This window comes from Triturus cristatus, chromosome 4_1 (genome assembly GCF_964204655.1).
Source record: "Triturus cristatus chromosome 4_1, aTriCri1.1, whole genome shotgun sequence".
In the NCBI taxonomy this organism is placed as follows: Eukaryota; Metazoa; Chordata; class Amphibia; order Caudata; family Salamandridae; genus Triturus; species Triturus cristatus.
Genome location: NC_140585.1, coordinates 732,706,418 through 732,724,325, shown reverse-complemented (window position 1 = coordinate 732,724,325; position 17,908 = coordinate 732,706,418). Strand labels below are relative to the sequence as shown.

The 17,908-nt window shown below is 44.6% G+C and overlaps 1 protein-coding gene across 1 annotated transcript in view; it reads left to right on the top strand.

Moving 5' to 3' along the window:
• The window catches only part of NUP37 (nucleoporin 37), a 125,703-nt gene that overhangs the window by 37,820 nt on the left and 69,975 nt on the right, over window positions 1–17,908 (top strand). Inside the window, exon 5 of the mRNA XM_085653227.1 lies at window positions 9,135–9,229. Coding sequence (XP_085509353.1) covers window positions 9,135–9,229 — 95 coding nt within the window. The remainder of the gene's footprint in view (window positions 1–9,134; window positions 9,230–17,908) is intronic.

Sequence of the window (17,908 nt, the reverse complement as noted above, 5' to 3'; positions counted from 1 at the left end):
GCGCTCGCTCTTTGGCGAAACCACATGCCCGAAGCTGCCCGGGGGTGGACATTCTTTGAATGCCACCCCCAAGCCCCCATCAGGCAATGAATCCCATCGCAGACCGATGAGGGTTAAAAGGTCGCTTTTATTTAGCAACAACAAAACAGAATCAAATGCAATCAATGACTTTCAATGGAAATACCCCGCCCCCGCCACCCCTCCATGATCCCCCATGAAAAATCCCCATACTGATCCCCCAATGAAATTTCCCCCATATTGATCCCCCAAGAGATTTCCTCCATTAATTTTTCCCCCACATAGATCCCCAATTCTCCCCCACCTGGAACCTCTACCCCAGCCCCTTATCTCTGTTTCCCTTCTGTCCTAAGCTATTCTGCCTGCCCCAACCCTTCCTACCTGCCTCAATCCCGTCCCAATCTGCCACCAGGAAAAAACCCTGTAAAGGCGTTTTTCCTGTCCCCCCACGCCCCTTTTTTAACTTGTTTGAAATGAATCATAATCCGATATTGTGCCGTAGCACTTACCCAAAAAAACGTAGAATCCTCATTGCAAGAGAACAAAAATTCTTTAATATCGTATATGTCCCCAAACAAGAAGGAAAGCCGCTTATGCAAACCTTCAACCCCACGGACGTAGTCCCAAAATATAAGATAACTTATCTTTGATATTTACAATGTACAATTAATTTGCAATGAAGATTAAATGTACCCCATCCGATCTGAAAAATTGAAAGACGTCTTTACCGATGTCATCATGTGATAACCAGGAAATGTCGTTGATGAGGCAGAACTGGCGTAGTTCTCTGTTAAATTTACGCCGGGCCCTGTCGATGGCTGAAAACTTCTCGGCGCCCATCCAAACCCGCCTTGGTACAAGTGCGGTAAATACAATTTTTGTATTGGGCCAAGAAAGCACTATTTTGGCTAAGTCAGCTTTGACTTCCAGAAGGAGTCCCTGGCCAGACAACTGTAATAAATCATTTTCGCCCAAATGAATTAATAACACCTTGGGTAAAGGCTTAGAAGAAGCCAACTCATTCAAACTGGGTAACAGCTGACCCCACTTCATATCACTCTTACCAAACCATAAAATGTCCGTGTCCTCAAAACTAAAACCTAAATTTGCACCATAGTGGCTGCTGTCTGCTTGTTTGGTCGCCCATCTGATGAAAGAGTGTCCTACAATCCACACATTTGCCATGGATGGTGATGAAGGTATGTGGGGACCTAGAAAGAGATACATGTTAGCAAGAACAAATTGGATTTTTAACATTCCATTAAAATTTCTAACATATTTTAAACAACAATTTGATGACCAACGGCCAAGTCGACGCAGCTGTTGTAAAGAGAAAACCCCTCCTGGCGGCCTCTGAAGCAGCTCCTATGCAAAATGAATGTGTACCCAAATCTAACGGATTTAGCCCTAATGCCAGCAAAGATTTCCTCAGTACCGCTAAAAGCTGGGAAGCAGTCAGCGCGGTGCCATCCTGGTAAAATACAGTTGCTATTAGGGTAATGAGGAAATTCTTGAAATTTTAACCAGGCGAACCATGGGCATAGCTGACCGCTAAGTTTCCGCAACACCACAGTAGCCCCTTTACCACTTTAATCTGTTTTGGAGGACTCTAAATGAATTCTTAGTGAATCCGATGATGTGGATACATTTGAATATCTTAGACCTTGAATAAACTGCTTTCCTAAAAGTTCAGATACCCTAAAGGCACCACAAGATAACCATAACATGCAAAGTGTAAAAAGCGCAACTTCAAACTTGGACTAGCAAAGTGTGGGCAACGTTGTTATAATCCCTTCGAATAAGTCAAGAGATATAGGCTTGTGCAGTAATGTCCCACGATTATTCACCCTAGACCAACCTAGCAAAATTCTTCTGCCCAACTCGCCCAGAGACGGGTCATAACCCCAAAAACATTTCCCGTAAAAAGATATTCCTGAAAGCTTTCCTGGAATGGTGGTAGCTGCTATGCCTTTATCAATGTTGCTCAGCACAAAACTCAGTATGTCATCATTACGTAGTAAAGAGCCTGTGTGATCATTATGACAAGCCGCACCTGACTGTAGAAATTCTGCCCATGCCCTCCTGTAAGCTAAGCGTGTGCTGATAGCAAGAGAGTGCTCCACCAACATCCTTATCGTCAGTCCGCTAGCAGCCATAGCTCCTGAGGAATTGGAGTCTTTACTGGATCTGCTGTGGGTGCCAAACCAGGGAATCTCTGCCACTGGGAACGAGAACACATATGCTATATTATTGTCCATACCGGGAATATGCTTAACTCTAAATGTTATATTCAACATTAAGCAACTCAGCATGAACCTCTGCAATAACTGAAGCAGGCGTTTTTCCCTTGCTTTCTGACCACTGACCAGATCAAACACAGTTCTGTTATCAACATGAAAGAGCACAGATTTATTATCTAGAAACTTACCCCAGACTGACAGTGCTACTATCCAGAGAAAAAATTCAAAGAATGCCATACTGCGCTTCTCAATGATCCAGTGCTGAGGCCAAGGTTTAGCGCACCATTTTCCATCCCATTAAGTCCAAAACCGTTAGATCCTGAAGCATCAGAAAATATCTGTATAGACTACACAAAATGTTTGTCCACGGACCTAGTAGGAACACCATTAAAACTGTTCAGGAAAATCAACCAGACCTCAAAATCTGCTCTCATGTGAAGAGATACTCTGACCCTGTGATGTGGTAATGACACGCCAGCCATGGCAAAACCCAACCTCCTGCAAAAAGATCTCCCAGCTTTTACTACTCTGCAGGAAAAGTTCAAATGTCCCAACAACCGTTGCATCTCAAATAGTCCGTTTTCGTGCCGCCTTAGCATAATTCAGCAACTGCACAATTTCTTGCACTTTTACCTTTGGTAACCTGGCTTCCATTTTTTTTTTGTATTAATTTCTATGCCTAGAAATATTAGACAAGTCTCTGGTCCCTCTGTTTGCTCTGTTGCCTATGGCACGCCTAATTCCTGCATCACTGCTTGGAAAAATTGGAGGGCCTTACCACATAATCGTGAGCCCCTTTTACCAACAAAAAGAAAATCGGCCAGATAATGCATGTAGCCTGACCTTAATGAGAAAAGCCATTGTAAGAAAGAACTGAAATCTTCAAACAATTGACAGGAGACTGCACATCCCATAGGTAACACCTTGTCAACAAAGAAATGTCCTTGGAAATGTATGGCCAGTAACTCGAAGTCTTTGAGATGTACTGGAAGCAACCTAAAAGCTGATTTTATATTACATTTTGCCAACTCCGCTCCTGAGCCGGCCTTTTTTACCAAATCAAGAGCTACATCCTCTGAGGCGAATTGCACTACAGTGTCCTCTTTGGCTATGAAATCGTTTACCGATAGTCCTTGAGGCCAAGACAAATGTTGAATCATACGGAATTCTCCCTGCGTCTTCTTGGGAACCACCCCTAAAGGGAAAACAATAAGATTGGGAAGGGGCCGGCTATCCTACCTTCAGCAATTTCAAAGTATAACTTGTTAGCAATTACTTGTGGGAATTGCTTTGCAGATTTAAAATTTTGCGCAAACCTACGTTGCGGAGGACCCAGATAACCGAGTTTGAAGCCCTCTTTAAACCCCCCCCACTCGATTTTTAAAGCTTTCTCCCTTAGAGGGTAAAACCTAAGCCACTTACATAAGTTGGGAATATCAATTGGTGTAACCGCCTTTGAAAGGAGGCTGGACAGGGGCGCCTCTTCCTCTGCCCTGACTTGTATAAAAGCTGGAGGTTTGTTCGCTAAAACATTGTAACAGCATGTTTTCCACCGCATTTTGAACATTCGTGCCTGTATTTGCATGGATTCTTCTAACAGAATCCCCTGTTAAAATTCCAGCAGGCTCCTGTGGCATAAGCTGTGTTTTTAGCCCATGATCCCACCCCTCCCGGAGTTGGTCTATTAAGAAAGGGCTGGGGGGTAACAGCTAGCCCACTGACAGTATGCAATGCAGGAGGAGGCCTCTGGGGATACATCCACTGAACCTGCAACTCGTTATCTACTTCGCCCCAGTGTTTTTCGGGAACTAGCACTAAACGAGCTCGGAACGCCTTGTCATAGTGTAACCATGCAAAACCTCCAAATTTTGCCTGAGCCTTTCTGATTGTATCCAAATATTTTAAAATTGAGACCGAAGGGTCCGGAAACCTTTCACAGTAAACACTTGCAAAAATCAGAAAGGCTGAGGACCAGGAATCCATGTTAGTGGGAACCCTGGGTCTCCTCGCTAGCTTCCATGCCTCCTCCCTGGAACCTTCTTTAGATTGAAGCTCTCTATGTAGTAGCTTAAAAGCATCTACAAATTCCCCGTTCCAAATCTTATCTTTAGTATGCTTATTTAGATGTGAACCCAAGGGCATGGACAACCCCATATAGGGCAACCTCTTTAAACTTGTAGTTTTTTCTTTGGCATCCTTTTCTTCTTGAGAAAGTGAGCCAGACGCCTTATCTGGAACTGTATCTGTTTTAGGGGATACCTGCTCTTGTAAACTTGTAGATTCACAATGACAACAGACCTTAGCACCCGTGATTTTCTCAGGAACTGTGATTGCTTTACATTTCGAACATTAGATTGAGAACCACTGCCACCAATTTGCCCACCCGTTTGAAGGGACTTGTCCAGCACTGCACGTTTTCTTGTACTTATTCCGTCCGAGGCCTTGGAAAAACGCTCTAGCCGCTTCCAACTTCTTTCGGATTCTTGGGTCTGTAAAATATTAGCCCGAGAAATCTGATTAACAAGCCCCCCCCCCCCCCCCTGTTTGGAAGGAAAACGGTCATTAGAAAGGTTTTCTTGATTAGTAATCTCACCCTCCTCTAGCTCTGATAAGTCGTCGTTATCGTAAGAGCTCTGTGTAACACCACTACCTGAAGGCTGAGCCCCATCCCTCACACCACCGTCCAAAACCCTCCAGTTCACTGCTTTTGTGAACTGGGAGAGCCTATAATCAGGTAAGGAATTTGGAATCCTTTCTTCAACAGCTTTTTCCTACGTAGAAAAAGGCGAGCAAGACGCTTGAAACTTGTTCAATGGCGGTGCGCTGCACCTGCTGCAGCATTGTCGTAGCGTTAGCCTGCAATCCGCTACTACTTGCAGACATGTGGGATCCTTGAAAGGCACCAGGCACTGTGTGAAAAGGTGAGCAAGACGCTGGAAACTCGCTGCACCTGATGCCCTTCCGCAATCTTGACACAGGGTTGGCCTGCAAGCCGCCACTACTTGCAGACAAGTGAGGTTCAGGCACCGCAAGACTGGCAAGACTGCCTTTATCTTCCCCTTCCATCCAAACCCACCCACCCGCTCCAGGAGGCTCACTCGCTGACCTAAAGGGGCTAACATCTGTTCCACCAACCTCAGAGGTTGAACAAACAGTCCTATTCATCTCCCTGACAGGGAAAGTCAAAAGTCAAACCAGAAGACACAACAGGAGCTCTATTTTCCTGCAAGGGAAATCTTTGGTAAACTTGGACCATTTGCCGATAAATTACTGGTATCGGAAGAAATGACGGGAGAAAGTGGCCGGTCGCAAGAAGCGGAAGCCTCAACGGTAGATAACATTTTTGTATTAAATATAGGAATGTCACGCCTCACAGACAGTTCTCCAGAAAATTTCCTCAGAACATCGCCAGAATCGCATAACTGAACATCACCACTAGATGGTGCCAACACCTCACTATTAGCAATGTCAACACCTTCAGACATCTTGGATATCCCTTTAAGAAAGGCAGGTTTCCTAGCCCCTCTGCCCCTCGCAGAGCGTGTGCGAGCCCTCCCCCAACATTTCACTACAATCGGAGGAGCTGAATGCTGTATGGAAGTAAGCAGGGGAGCCTCTCTAGATATTTTATTCAAAGACTTAGTTTTTTCTCCAGGCACGACCTTGGGGGAACTGTCTGACATTGTGCAGGCAATAACTGCAGCAGACACCCTTTCTGAGGAAGCCCTCCTTTTAAGGGTTAATCCAGTCCAAGCTTGACTTAAAACAGCAGGGGCACCTGCCTGGCACAACACTCAGCGCCTCCCTCACTTTATCGGCTGCTGCAGCCATCATAAAAGCCTCCTAAAGTGGCAATAAATCAATCAGGAGCGGCACAAAACAAGCGCGCTTCCTGCCTACCTGACTTCGGGACCCCCAACTGACAGTAATTAGAACGCAGCGTTCTAAAATGCTGCGTTCTAAAGCAGGCACGTTGCCTGCACGCGCTCGCTCTTGGGCGAAACCACATGCCCAAAGCTGCCCGGGGGTGGTCATTCTTTGAATGCCACCCCAAGCCCCCCATTGCCGGTGGTTTTTTTTTGTTTTTGGTCTTTGGTCTCTTCCCCCCCCCCCCCCCCCCATACACCTTCTTCCAAACCTGGGAGAAAGGGTTCATACCTAAGGACCTTTCACTTAATGGGAGGCACATTAAAGTTTCAGTTTCATAAGTTACAATATGACCAAAGGCTCTTAAAGTATGTTAGAATGCTGAATCTAACGCTGAAGCTTTAGCTCACTGAATTCTGTGACCAGAAAATGCTAATTGTGCAATACTGCATATTCTTCCATAAAACCCAGATTGTGTAGCACATTCTGTGGTGTTATCCAGCTATTATAATATTAATACAAACATTTCTTCATAATGGATGCACATGCTTTGTAAAATGAAGCTTCTCGCCTACCTCCCCCCCCCCCCCCCCCACCCCCCTTCTATTTCCCCGTTCCCCATTGATTTGTGGCAAAATAAGCACAAGCTGATGGCCACCCCTTTAAAATTTGCAGTGTTTTTGTGGTATGCCGAAAAGTTACCTGTGACAGAAGTCCGCCTGTGGTCTGTCCCTGCTGGAGACTCTGCTGAACCAATCTGTGACATGGCAGCCTCCAGCAGCACCCTCCCTAGGAACAGGAGAATGTCTAGGTTAGCGAGTCCAGATTTCAGTTTCAAAGCTCTGCTCTGTCTGACACCAGGCAACCTGCTTTCCAGCGTAGAAACAGGGAAGCAAAGAAGGATATGTGTGGGGCGCGAGGAATTCCAGAAGAGTCACAGGTGGAGGGGGTGGAGGGGGGGGGGGGGGGGGGAAGAGACCTGCTGGGTGAGCAGAGGAATAGCCGGAGAGGAGGGCAAATGGCGGCTGGGGACACCATGGGATATTGACAGTGTGGAGTGTCATTGATGGCAAGGTGCAACGGTCTGGAGGAGACAGCTGGGTCCACGGGGCACAGGGTGCTACAGTAGGAAGGTAGGACCAATAGAACGGGTCCTGTCAGAGAGCCCGAATCGTGCTCAGAACTGCAGATCCCTTTGGCAGCCACTTCTTCTCTTCTTAAATAGTGAGGCGGGATACAGGCTGTCTGCACAGGAGGGGAGGCTTGTGCATGTGCAGTGGCATTACCAGGCAGGCAACAGAGGATGCGAATGCGAACCCCTCTGCCGCCTGCTAACCTGTTGCTCTCTCTCTTTGGTGTTAACCACCGGCAGCACAGAACCTTATGGGGGGAGGCAGGGATGTTATTTTTGCCTGTATTTTTACAAAATTGTGGATTCTTTACAAAGGTGCTTTTTAGTTGATTGTTGGGGAGGGGGGGTGTTTGTTGAGGGTTTTGTTTGCAAAAAGACAATAGTTAGAAAGTCAGTTGGTGGTGTTCCAACATGCCGAATCCAGACACAGCAATGCTGTTTTGACCTAATAATGATTTGGGAGTTACCGTAAGGAGTTATTGCTGATTTTATATCAATATTTCATCATTTAATTTGAAAATGAGCAATCAGTGGAGAGCAGAACAGCGACTTCCAGTGCAGTGGCGTAGCTAGGGCTTTTGATGTCTGGGGCGATCGCTTAGTTTGTGGCCCAGTGCCGGTAAGAGGTGGGGTAGGGGGTGCTGGCAAAAGACCACGACAAGCGGGGGTGCGCGCAACAAACGACAAGGAGTGGGGGTGTTTATCAACGCAGACGAGGGAGAATAAAGGAAAAAAGCTCACCTTGCGCTCGCAGCTAATTTGAGCTGTTTTTCCTCCATTCGCTCGCCCCTGTAGTCGGCAACCTTAAACGCCTTTGGAAGGAAACCCTCCCACTCGATGCAGTGGATTTGGAGTGTTGCCTGTACCTCTGCAGAGGAATGCAAGCCCACAGTTAAAGCAGGAATGGTCTCTTCTGGTGCTTTCTACTGTGGAGATCATTGTGATGTGACTTGACCATACTCTTTGGGGTGTGTATAGATATTGACTAAACTTGATAGTCCGTAAGACAAAATGCATGTCTTCTGCCTGTTATATGAAATGGTATCTAAGTCCTTAGCTGATCAATTGACCAGAGCTGCATAAAATGTGTTCTAAGTAAATGGAAGAATGTCTTCATAACAGAAGATTGGAACTTTTATTCTCTGTTTCTGAATTCCACTACAGCAACCAAGATTACCTGACAGTATTTGATGAAAACTTGTCCTTTATGCCATTGTGTATGCAATTCTAAAGTCAAACTTGTAACTCGTGACTCCTGCATAGGTTAACGTCATAGCTCAATTACTGCAATACGTTTTATGCAAGGCTGCACACCAATTTGCAGCAGAACATAATGCTTCCTAACTTATTTTCAGCCTAAAGGGGTCTGACAATATCTTTGGCCATGAAATGTGTGCTGTTTTGTTGGCATTCGGGGCACATCCTCTTCAGTCTTATGCCTGACCTACAAAGATTTCCATAGTCAGGCAGCCCTTTCCTTCACCAGAGCGCTTTGTGCTCTCCTTAGAAACCAAGTGCCTATCTGACCCCTTCCTGTACTACAAAACCTATGGGCAATCTGTTAGCCACAGTGCAGTTGTTTTGGAGGCAAAGCCAACCACCCTCTATGCTTCACCCTCCGGAGCATCTTACTAGGTCACCTCTGCCTCAGCCCTGACAGCTTGAAGTTCAGAAGAGCTCTCTAGATCCACCTGGTTTTGTTATACATACAGTTCTAAGAGTAGTGATGTTCTTTGCACTTTCACCTTCTTCATCCCTTCTTTGCCTTTGAACTCCTCGCTTTGAAGCAGCGTCCCTCTAGCACAAGTAACATAAACCACTAACACAAATGAAAGGTGTCGCTTTCGGTGTGAAATATGTATCCTTCTCATCGACAGGTCATTGAAGGTCACTCTGGATATATTAATGATTTGGTCTTTGCTCCCAAAGAAGGGAAGGATATTGCCAGTGTCAGTGATGATCACACCTGCAGGTGAGTGTTAAAATCAACTATTACATGTTTCCATCATACATCTTCAATTCTTTGCCCGATTGGGGGGTAAAAAGGCCCCTTACTGTACACTGCTTGGATTCAGTAGTCTGTAGCTAGGTGTATGCCATGTGTACAGCCTAATCAGGTTGCTGAAGCACTTGTCATTGTTTGGTTAAAAAAAAAAATGGGGAGAAATGAAACACATGGTTGTTAGTTAAGTGGGAAGTAGTACTTTTTCACTGTGTTTTTGTTTAAAATGAAGATAAAATTTAATTTTTAACTTAAAATCCCTACTTTCTGTTTGTGCATTACAAGTGTCTTCACTGTCATTCGAAATCACTTCTTTCTATTGGTGCTCTACAAATGTCTTCACTGCCAAGATGCCTGTGCACTGTGGCAGACACCTTATAAAGTTTATACTGCGCTTGAGCATATTTGTCATGCACACATACCTTAACATGTATTTTCCTTCACAGTGTATTATCTATAACTAGATGGGGTTGCAATCCCTCGTGGGGCGGGCAGGAGTTGGGGGAGGTGGTGCAATCTTTAATTTTTAAATTGAAATTGGGGAACAGATGTGCGTGAGGCCCCAACCCCGAAGTGTTTTATGCCTCCTCAGGCGCCCATCTCCGCAGGGGATGCAGTGTGTAGGGTTGTCTAATTTTACGTTATAAAAATATATAAAGAATATTAAAGAGAAACACATGGCCTTGAAGCAAGCACTGCATCCAAGTGTTCATGGGAACTAAAAATCAACACCGGTATTACGTTATCTTAAATTTGGTTAAAGGTGAGTTTGTGCGACTTACTCAGAATTGTGACTTGTTGGTTTCCCCAGCAGCATAGATGCCAAGCAACTCCCATGGCCTGTTTGCATCACTAGATCGTTTTGAGGTATTCAAACACCAAGTTCCTTACTTCCTTAACACTCTCATAACTTCCTTCCTTTACACAACCGACTCCATACTCCCGCAAAGAATGTAAAAAAATGGAATCTGAATACTCATTACAAAGTATCTCCCATAACCCATTCACCTCCCTCGACTCCAATAAAAAAAAACAAATTTGAGAATAAATATTGGGACACCAATCCCCTCACCGCCCTCCCCCCCCCCCCCCCTTCCTCCCCGCACTCCTACCACTGATTACTAAAGGGAAAACTATCCAAAATTTGACAATCAAGGATGGGTGAGTCATTCTTCCCCATACATGTCCCTCAATTGTTGTAAAAAAAAAAGATAATAAACCCCAGCGCCCTCCGTATACAAGTGCTGAAGACCCCCTTCACCAGGCCCTGACAGTGCACTCTTCATCTCATCTGCCTCAAAGAAAGTCCAGTGGTGCCTACTGTTGACCACAAGAACCCCCTCAGTTCATCGGACAAAATATATTGAAAGTAAAAAAAAGGTGCTTAGTAGGCTTTCCCAAAATATTGTTTGGAGTTTTGTTCTTCGGAAAGTGTACACTGTAATCCGTATCTTCCAATGTCCAAGTCAAGACTGATCAGACTAAAGGAAGCTTGCGTTGCTGGTATCCTAAATGCAGTGCCAGCTGTTCGCTTTGAACGCACTGTGGTTAAGAGCTTTAAAAAAGCCGCTGCTTGACTTGAATTTAAATTTTGAAATCAGCGATTCACAATAACGTGTTTACTTTCTTGATGATTGTTCTCGGAGGAAAACAATCAGCTAAAATTAGAGTTCCAAAAAATAATGCTAACGTTGCGAGGAACCTGCTGTACGTTCCGTCCAGTTTCAGTAAAGTCTGTTTACGCTATTTTCAGGTGCTGTAGCATAAGGGGCTATTACCTAATAAAACCGTGCAGGTTAAAAAAAATTTACTTTGACCAATTTGGGGGGAAAAGCCGTAATAGTCACCAACCTTATTAAATGTAGTAACCCACATCTTGGGAATAAAATAGTCGAAATTTTAAGCGTTTTACGTTGGTTTTAGTTCAAAATACGTTCATATTTGTAGTTTCAACCCAGTAGACTTACTGTAGCAACTACTCTTATTTTGCATAAGCCTTAGCCATAAGACGTAATCATAGGATAACCTTCAAGTTACAACACAAAAATACACACCAGAAACACTGAAAACAAAAATTGTTACAAGTCATGTAGTTACAGAAATGTATTGATCTTGTTAAGAAGTAGCCTAGAATTATGCACACACCACCTCTGCACCTTCCAAGCAGCTTGGCTAAATATGGCAACTTCACATAGCATGGCTGAAGGAATGGTTTGTAGACAAAGTTCTAATGCGCAAGTACAAACGCAAATGTTATGTAGTACTTGCATCAAGATTTTTCCCCATATTCTAAATGTTGGATTCAGGATATTCTTCAAAACCACCAAAAAGTGAAGTTTGGATTCTTTGGTTAGTTGTTCAAGTTGTTTATATTCTTAGAGTACGGCCAGTCTAAATGAGCAAGTATGGTCTTCAACACAGAAGGATGTACAATGTTTAGGTCGAATCAAGCCAGATGGCATAGCTGTCTGGTTGCGAAAAACTGTTGAGGACATTTCGTAGCTGACCTAGTACCTATTTCAATTGGCTTTCTGTTTTGCCAGTTTTATTTTCTTGCTTTTCGTTGGATGGTCTTATTTGTTTTTGGCCTGTCCATCTCCTGTTTGTCACTCCAGTGAAGCATAGCTTGTTTACTACCTGACTCACTGCGTCTCTACTTCCACCAGTGCCTACTTTTCTGGAACATTTTTGTTGTTGTTGTTGTATGTGTGAAGTGCACAACGAGAGTGCATGTGGGCTCCAGCTGTTGTTTCTGCCGTGTGCTTATCTCCCACACTACGTCCAACTTTCTCCTCTGTGCTTTTGTTTGCCAAATGTGCTTCTGTCCACACCCGACCTCCCTGCTATTTCAGCCTCGCTCTCCCATCCAGTCTATTGCTTAACCATTGGTTGGCTTTCTTGTCAGCCCAATTCACTTGCTTCTTATTCAATGGATTTCTTTTGTTTTTCCCTTCCCTGGAGCCTAGCTTCTTTACCACCTTTTTTGTTGGATGGCTTGCATCCTTCAACTGCTCACATTCAGGGAACTATTTTTTACTTTTTCTTTAAGCACAATATTTCCTGGGCCCTGCATCTGGCATTTGCTGCGGGCCCCTCTGTTTACAAAAGAAAGAGCTTTTACATAAGTAAAATGTTATTTACTGATCCAAGGGGTGTTGTCCATCTTGAAATGGTATTTAAAAAATAAATAAATAAAATGGCGCTTTCATAGTTTTGTATGTGCATGTATGCATGGTGACCCATGCATGCGTATACGTCATCACAGATATGCACGAACATGGAATAATATATTCCTGCCTGCATTGCACAGTTGCGAAAGCATTGGCATTGTTTGTTTTTGTTTTTTTTAAGTTCGGTGTAACAATGCATAGCTATACAATAAAAATATAGGTCAATTTGGTTCCCCCCTCTTCACTTCCCTCTTTGCACAACATCTGGCCCATCTAATGAATACCGATTTCTTAAGTATGGTCAGCTATCAGTTCTGATCACCTTTCTGTGTAAATCCCAACTTTTTCCTCCACGGTCTCCTGTGGTCTTCATTTTGCCTTATGTTGCTAGTCCTCTGTATTTCGCCCAGCTCCCCCAGACTTTATCCCATTTACCAGGACATCCCCGTCCCTGATGGATTACCCTCTCTCCAGCACAGCACCAGTCCAGGTCTTGCTCCCATTCCCTTACTGTAGGTATTGGTGGGTTGCCCCACATTCTAGCTACATTTCTCTTTGCCATCATATCGGCTAACATTAGCCATAGTTTACTGTATTGTGGCCAATTCAGAGCTTCTGATACGGTCAATTTGTGCCATTTTGCCTCCAATGGAACTGTGTGCCCTAACACTCTGGACATCACTTTTATCGTCCCTTTCCAGATTCTCTGTAGCCCTGAGCAACTCCATAGCATGTGATACAAGCATTGGCATAGCCAATAGGTCTCGCTTTTGGGACCTTATAAGTATTTATTTATGCAGCACAATATCCTTGATGCAACAACATCAACTGTTGCATGGCTAAACACTTATAAGGTCACAAAAGCTAGACCTATTGGCTATGCCAATGCTTGTTTTTAATTAGATATCAGAAACACAGTAGTGCGATGAGTGCACAGTATGATTCAAAATTGAAATCACCACGTAGTCGATACACCAGTGGGGGGCGCGGGGGGACGGGAGGTGGGAGGGGGAGAGTGAAGGGGGGGGTGTAACAATGTAGAGAGATATGTCAACATAAACAGTGCGGCAAATGGAAGTACTTGCTGTAGGGCACTTGGCTCAGTACAGTGGGTATCAGAAAGGGTGCCTCGTCATTCCCCCTGTTGACAGTGAAGGCGGTGGCCGCAATTAAAGAAGCTCTGGGCGGGGGGTAGGGAGGAGGTCGCGAGTCAGCGAGGATCTCCGCACAGATGGAGAAGCGAGAGGGGGAGTTGGGGGTTTGTGTGTGGGGGGGTCCCCTTGTTGGATCAGAGTGGGAGGAGCAACATGAGTCTCAGGTATCGGTGGTAGGTATGGAGGGGGAAACAGGGTTTCTGTGATTGGAGGGGTGAATCTGTGGGTTGACGTGGGGGCAATGTCAGGTACTGCTGAGGAAGCCGCATGGGCAGTGTCCTTGAAAGGAGATCGGTGCGCCAGACTGTGAATGCGGGGTGGGAGCCGCCCATACCAGGTAGGGAGAGTGGGTGTCTGCCTACGTGTCCAATGGTGGGGGAGGGAGGTGGAGGGGGGTGGTTGGTATTGAGGGGGAGGGGATAGCTTGGGGGAGGGTGGTGGGAGAAATATGGAACAGGGGGAGCCAGCGCAATGTGAACTCTGTCCCGATGTTGACTACAGTGTGGGAGGCCTTTAAAGTTACTGTATCCCAAAAAGTGGTGGTGTATTACGAGATATTTACAAAGCTCTTGGAAAATGAGCTAAATAATCTAGAATCCCAACTTGATCATTCTCAAGGAATTGATCCGCGTGCTAAATTCAGGGACACGTTTACCGAATACCAAACGAGCATTGGCCGCGCGCACAAGAACAAGCATCACGGCACCGGCGCTTTACTTTGAAAACTAAAAGTAAAGCGCGGGTGCCGCAATTATAGCAAAAGTAAAGAAATAGATGTTTTTTTCTATTTCTTTACTTTTGCAAAAGTGAAAGTCATCACAGTTCTAATGACCCCTGAAAGAATGCTGGCGGCCGGCTGCGCGCTGGCCAGCCAGCAGCACTTTGAAAACTCACCTACTAAATGTATCTCCGAGCAGCGCATGCACGCTGACTCAGCGAGACCTAAAAAGGAGCCCTCATCACCACATCCTCTTATGCTTGTAGTTCAATCCCACTTGCCCGTCCGAAAAAGTCTCAATCTGGTTGTGTATGATCTTTGTATTATTTTAAGTTGTATTAGTCTGAAGTGGTCCCTAATGGCTACCTCTGTTGGGTCCTGTATAACTTCCAACCAGTCAACCTCTTCTAAGGTCCCTACATCTCTCTCCCATTGACCCCTTTGGGCTACCAGTGGATCTGGGGTATTATTCATCATTTTATTATATATTAAAGCTATTGCCTTATCCTCTATGGGATCCACTAGGAGTCTATCTTCCAACAGCGCATATTCTGGTATTTGCTCCCCCTTTTTAACATGTGCCCTTAGGTCATGCCTCAGTTGAAAATATCAAACATTTTCAGTATCTGACATTTTATATTCGACCTGCAGCCTCTAGAAGTCTATTATATCTTGACTCTTCCGGATGTGCCCCAGAGACTATGCCCAGGTGTGCCCATTCCCGGAATCCTTTTAACTCTTGCACCTCCTTCAGAAGGTCGCTGTACCACAGGGGGGTCCGTTCCGTCAATTTGCCTTCCCAGCCCAGAAATCTTGTTGCCTCTCTCCATATTCTGACCGTCGTCTGCGTGTGAGTTGGCAATCTTCCCATGTGATCCTTTATTGTATAAAGCCTCCAGGTGTCCTCTCTGTCCTATTGCCCATCTATCCACTCGACACGCCGGTTCCTCTCTGCTGGCAAATACCCAGTCGTTGACCTTAACTAGCTGTGCCACCCAATAATATTTACGCATATCTGAGACTGCTATCTCACCATCGTATTTGCGTCGCTGCAGCTTGCTGAGTGCTATTCGGGAGTTCACCTCATCCCATACCAGTAGCCGCAGTTAAGCATCTATTTAAAAAAAAAAATCACATTGGTATTTTATAAGGAGTATTTAGCAGCACATATAATAGGCGTGGCAATGCCATCATCTTAAAGATGGCCGCTCGACCCATCCAAGAGAGTGGCAATTTCCTCGAGTGTACCACGTCACTCCACAATCTGTACAGTTGGGGAGTCACGTTCTTGTCCCTGAATTTGTGTTCTGTAAGTGAGATCATCATTCCAAATATTTAAATTTGGCTTTGATCAGGAGTGCACTCACTGTGGTCGATAAGATCAGCATATCTCCTGTCAATACAAATATTAAGGACTTGATCCAGTTTACTTGGTAACCTGAGTAACTACCAAAAAGCCGAAATATGTGTAGAATGCGGTGTACCATTGAATATGGTCTGCTAGCATTTGATTGTTGTCCTCTTATAATGAAATTCTTTTATGCCACTCCTCTCCTATCTTTATGCCTCTTAATATCTGGCCGTTTCTCACCTATGCCGCCAGCGGCTCCAATGAATTGCAAATAGCATAGAGGAGAGAGGACATCCCTGCCTCGTGCCTCTATAGAGCTTCACTTGTCTGGACACTGTACCATTGACTCATATTCTGGCTGTTGAGTTCGTATAGAGCAGCTTGATCTAGGCCCTTAACTTGGCATCAAGGCGCTACAGCACTGCAAACAAATAATCCAAATCTATGCTATTTAATGCCATTTGGGCGTCCAGCGACAGAAGTATGGCACTTTCGTCTAGTTTGAGCTTGGTTACATGCATCACACCATATAGACTCCTGAGGTTCAATCTAGTGCTGCGCTTAGGCATGAAGCATGACCGGTCTGGATGTATTAGGCCTGTTAATACTTGAGTAAGTATATTGGCTTTTACCTTAGCCAGGACCTTCGCCTCTACATTTAGCAGAGATATTGGTCTATAGGAGGAACAGTTCTCTGGTGGTTTACCCTGCCGTGGGATGACCACTATTGTTGCTGATCTTTTGTCTTCTGGTAGACTGCCCTGCTTCAATGATTCTTCAAACATATTTAGCATGTGCGGGGCAACGAAGGTTGCCACTGCTTTATATAGTTCCACAGGTACACCATTAGGCCCTGCTGCCTTTCCCGATTGAAGTTCTCCACTAGACCACAGACTTCCTCACTTGTAATGTCACTATCTAGTACCTCTCTCTCGTCGTGTGTGAGCATGGGAAGTCTTATCTCATCCATGCGTTTTAACACAGTCCGCCATCGTGCGGGTTATGGTAGATCTGTTCTACTATACTTTCTCCCTTCGTACAGAGTTCACCCTTCATGTTTTGGACCTCCAGTACCCAATTTCGGTCTCTGTCTCGTTTTTCTAGCCATGCCAGTAAATTTGTGGCTTTATCACCTACTTCCTATAACTTCCTCGGAGTGGCAGCGTTCTATTCCCTGGCGTTGCCCTCTGTCAGATCTCTTAACTTATTTTGTTTAAGCTGCATCTGTTGGCCAATCAGTGGGTCTGGGACTATCAAATTTGTATTTGCTGTCTCTAGTTGTAGTAGTTCCTTTTCAAGCTCTTCATATCGTATTCCCTTTCTTTCTTCTCCCCCCTGTTGGTGCTTGTGTGAAGCTTTGTATTACCATTTTATAAGCCTCCCAGAGCACTTTTTGTGAATCTTCCCATCCCTGGTTATCCTGAAAGTATTGTTTCGTGTGTTTGTGGATTTTATGTTGTTACTATTTTTGAACAGCCAAGGGTCTATATGGGGTGGAAGAGTGTAATTCTTGGTGGGTCCCCACAGTGTGACCTCCACTGGTGAGTGGTCAGAGAGGCCTCTCGCCCTGTGTATTGCCCCTCTGGTAAATATTTTTTTTTATTTGTACATGGTTAATTAAAACCTTTACAAAACAATTAGAACATTGGTAAAATTGTGCTTAAAATTCATTTTATATAACATTCTAAAATTTTAAAATTTACTGAATGTCAATTTATGGCCATCATTGTAATTGAAGGTTCATGGCTTCAGGGCACCGTATCGGAGATATTGGGTCTTGCTGTTTATTAATCCGCGGTCAACGTGCTCTTCTTTTTTTTTGCTACTAGCTAAATAAAACTTTGTGACCCGACAATTTAATGTTGTTTTGGTAGGGTTAAAGCACATTTTGACCGCCTGCCTGCATGTTCAAACACCATGTAGTTTAAACGATGGACGTAATAAATTGTACTTCAGGTCCTTTAATTCAGGGCAGATGCAGATTACCTGAATGATCTCTTCCTTGCCAGCTTTGCACGAGCGACAATGTTGCGGGGAGTTTTTTCTTTCCCAAGGCGGCAGATGGGTGGGGGCAGATTTCAGCTGGAATTACAGCAAGGCCTAATTTAAAAAACTTTTCTTTTGTCTTTAGATTCATTCCAATGTTAAGATACTCTTGAGGTTGCAGTGTTGAATAGTCGCTGAGTGTAAGCCAGCCATCCGCTCTTTTGGATAGTGTCTTCTTGTCCTCAATAGAGGAAATGATAAGTGCTGATT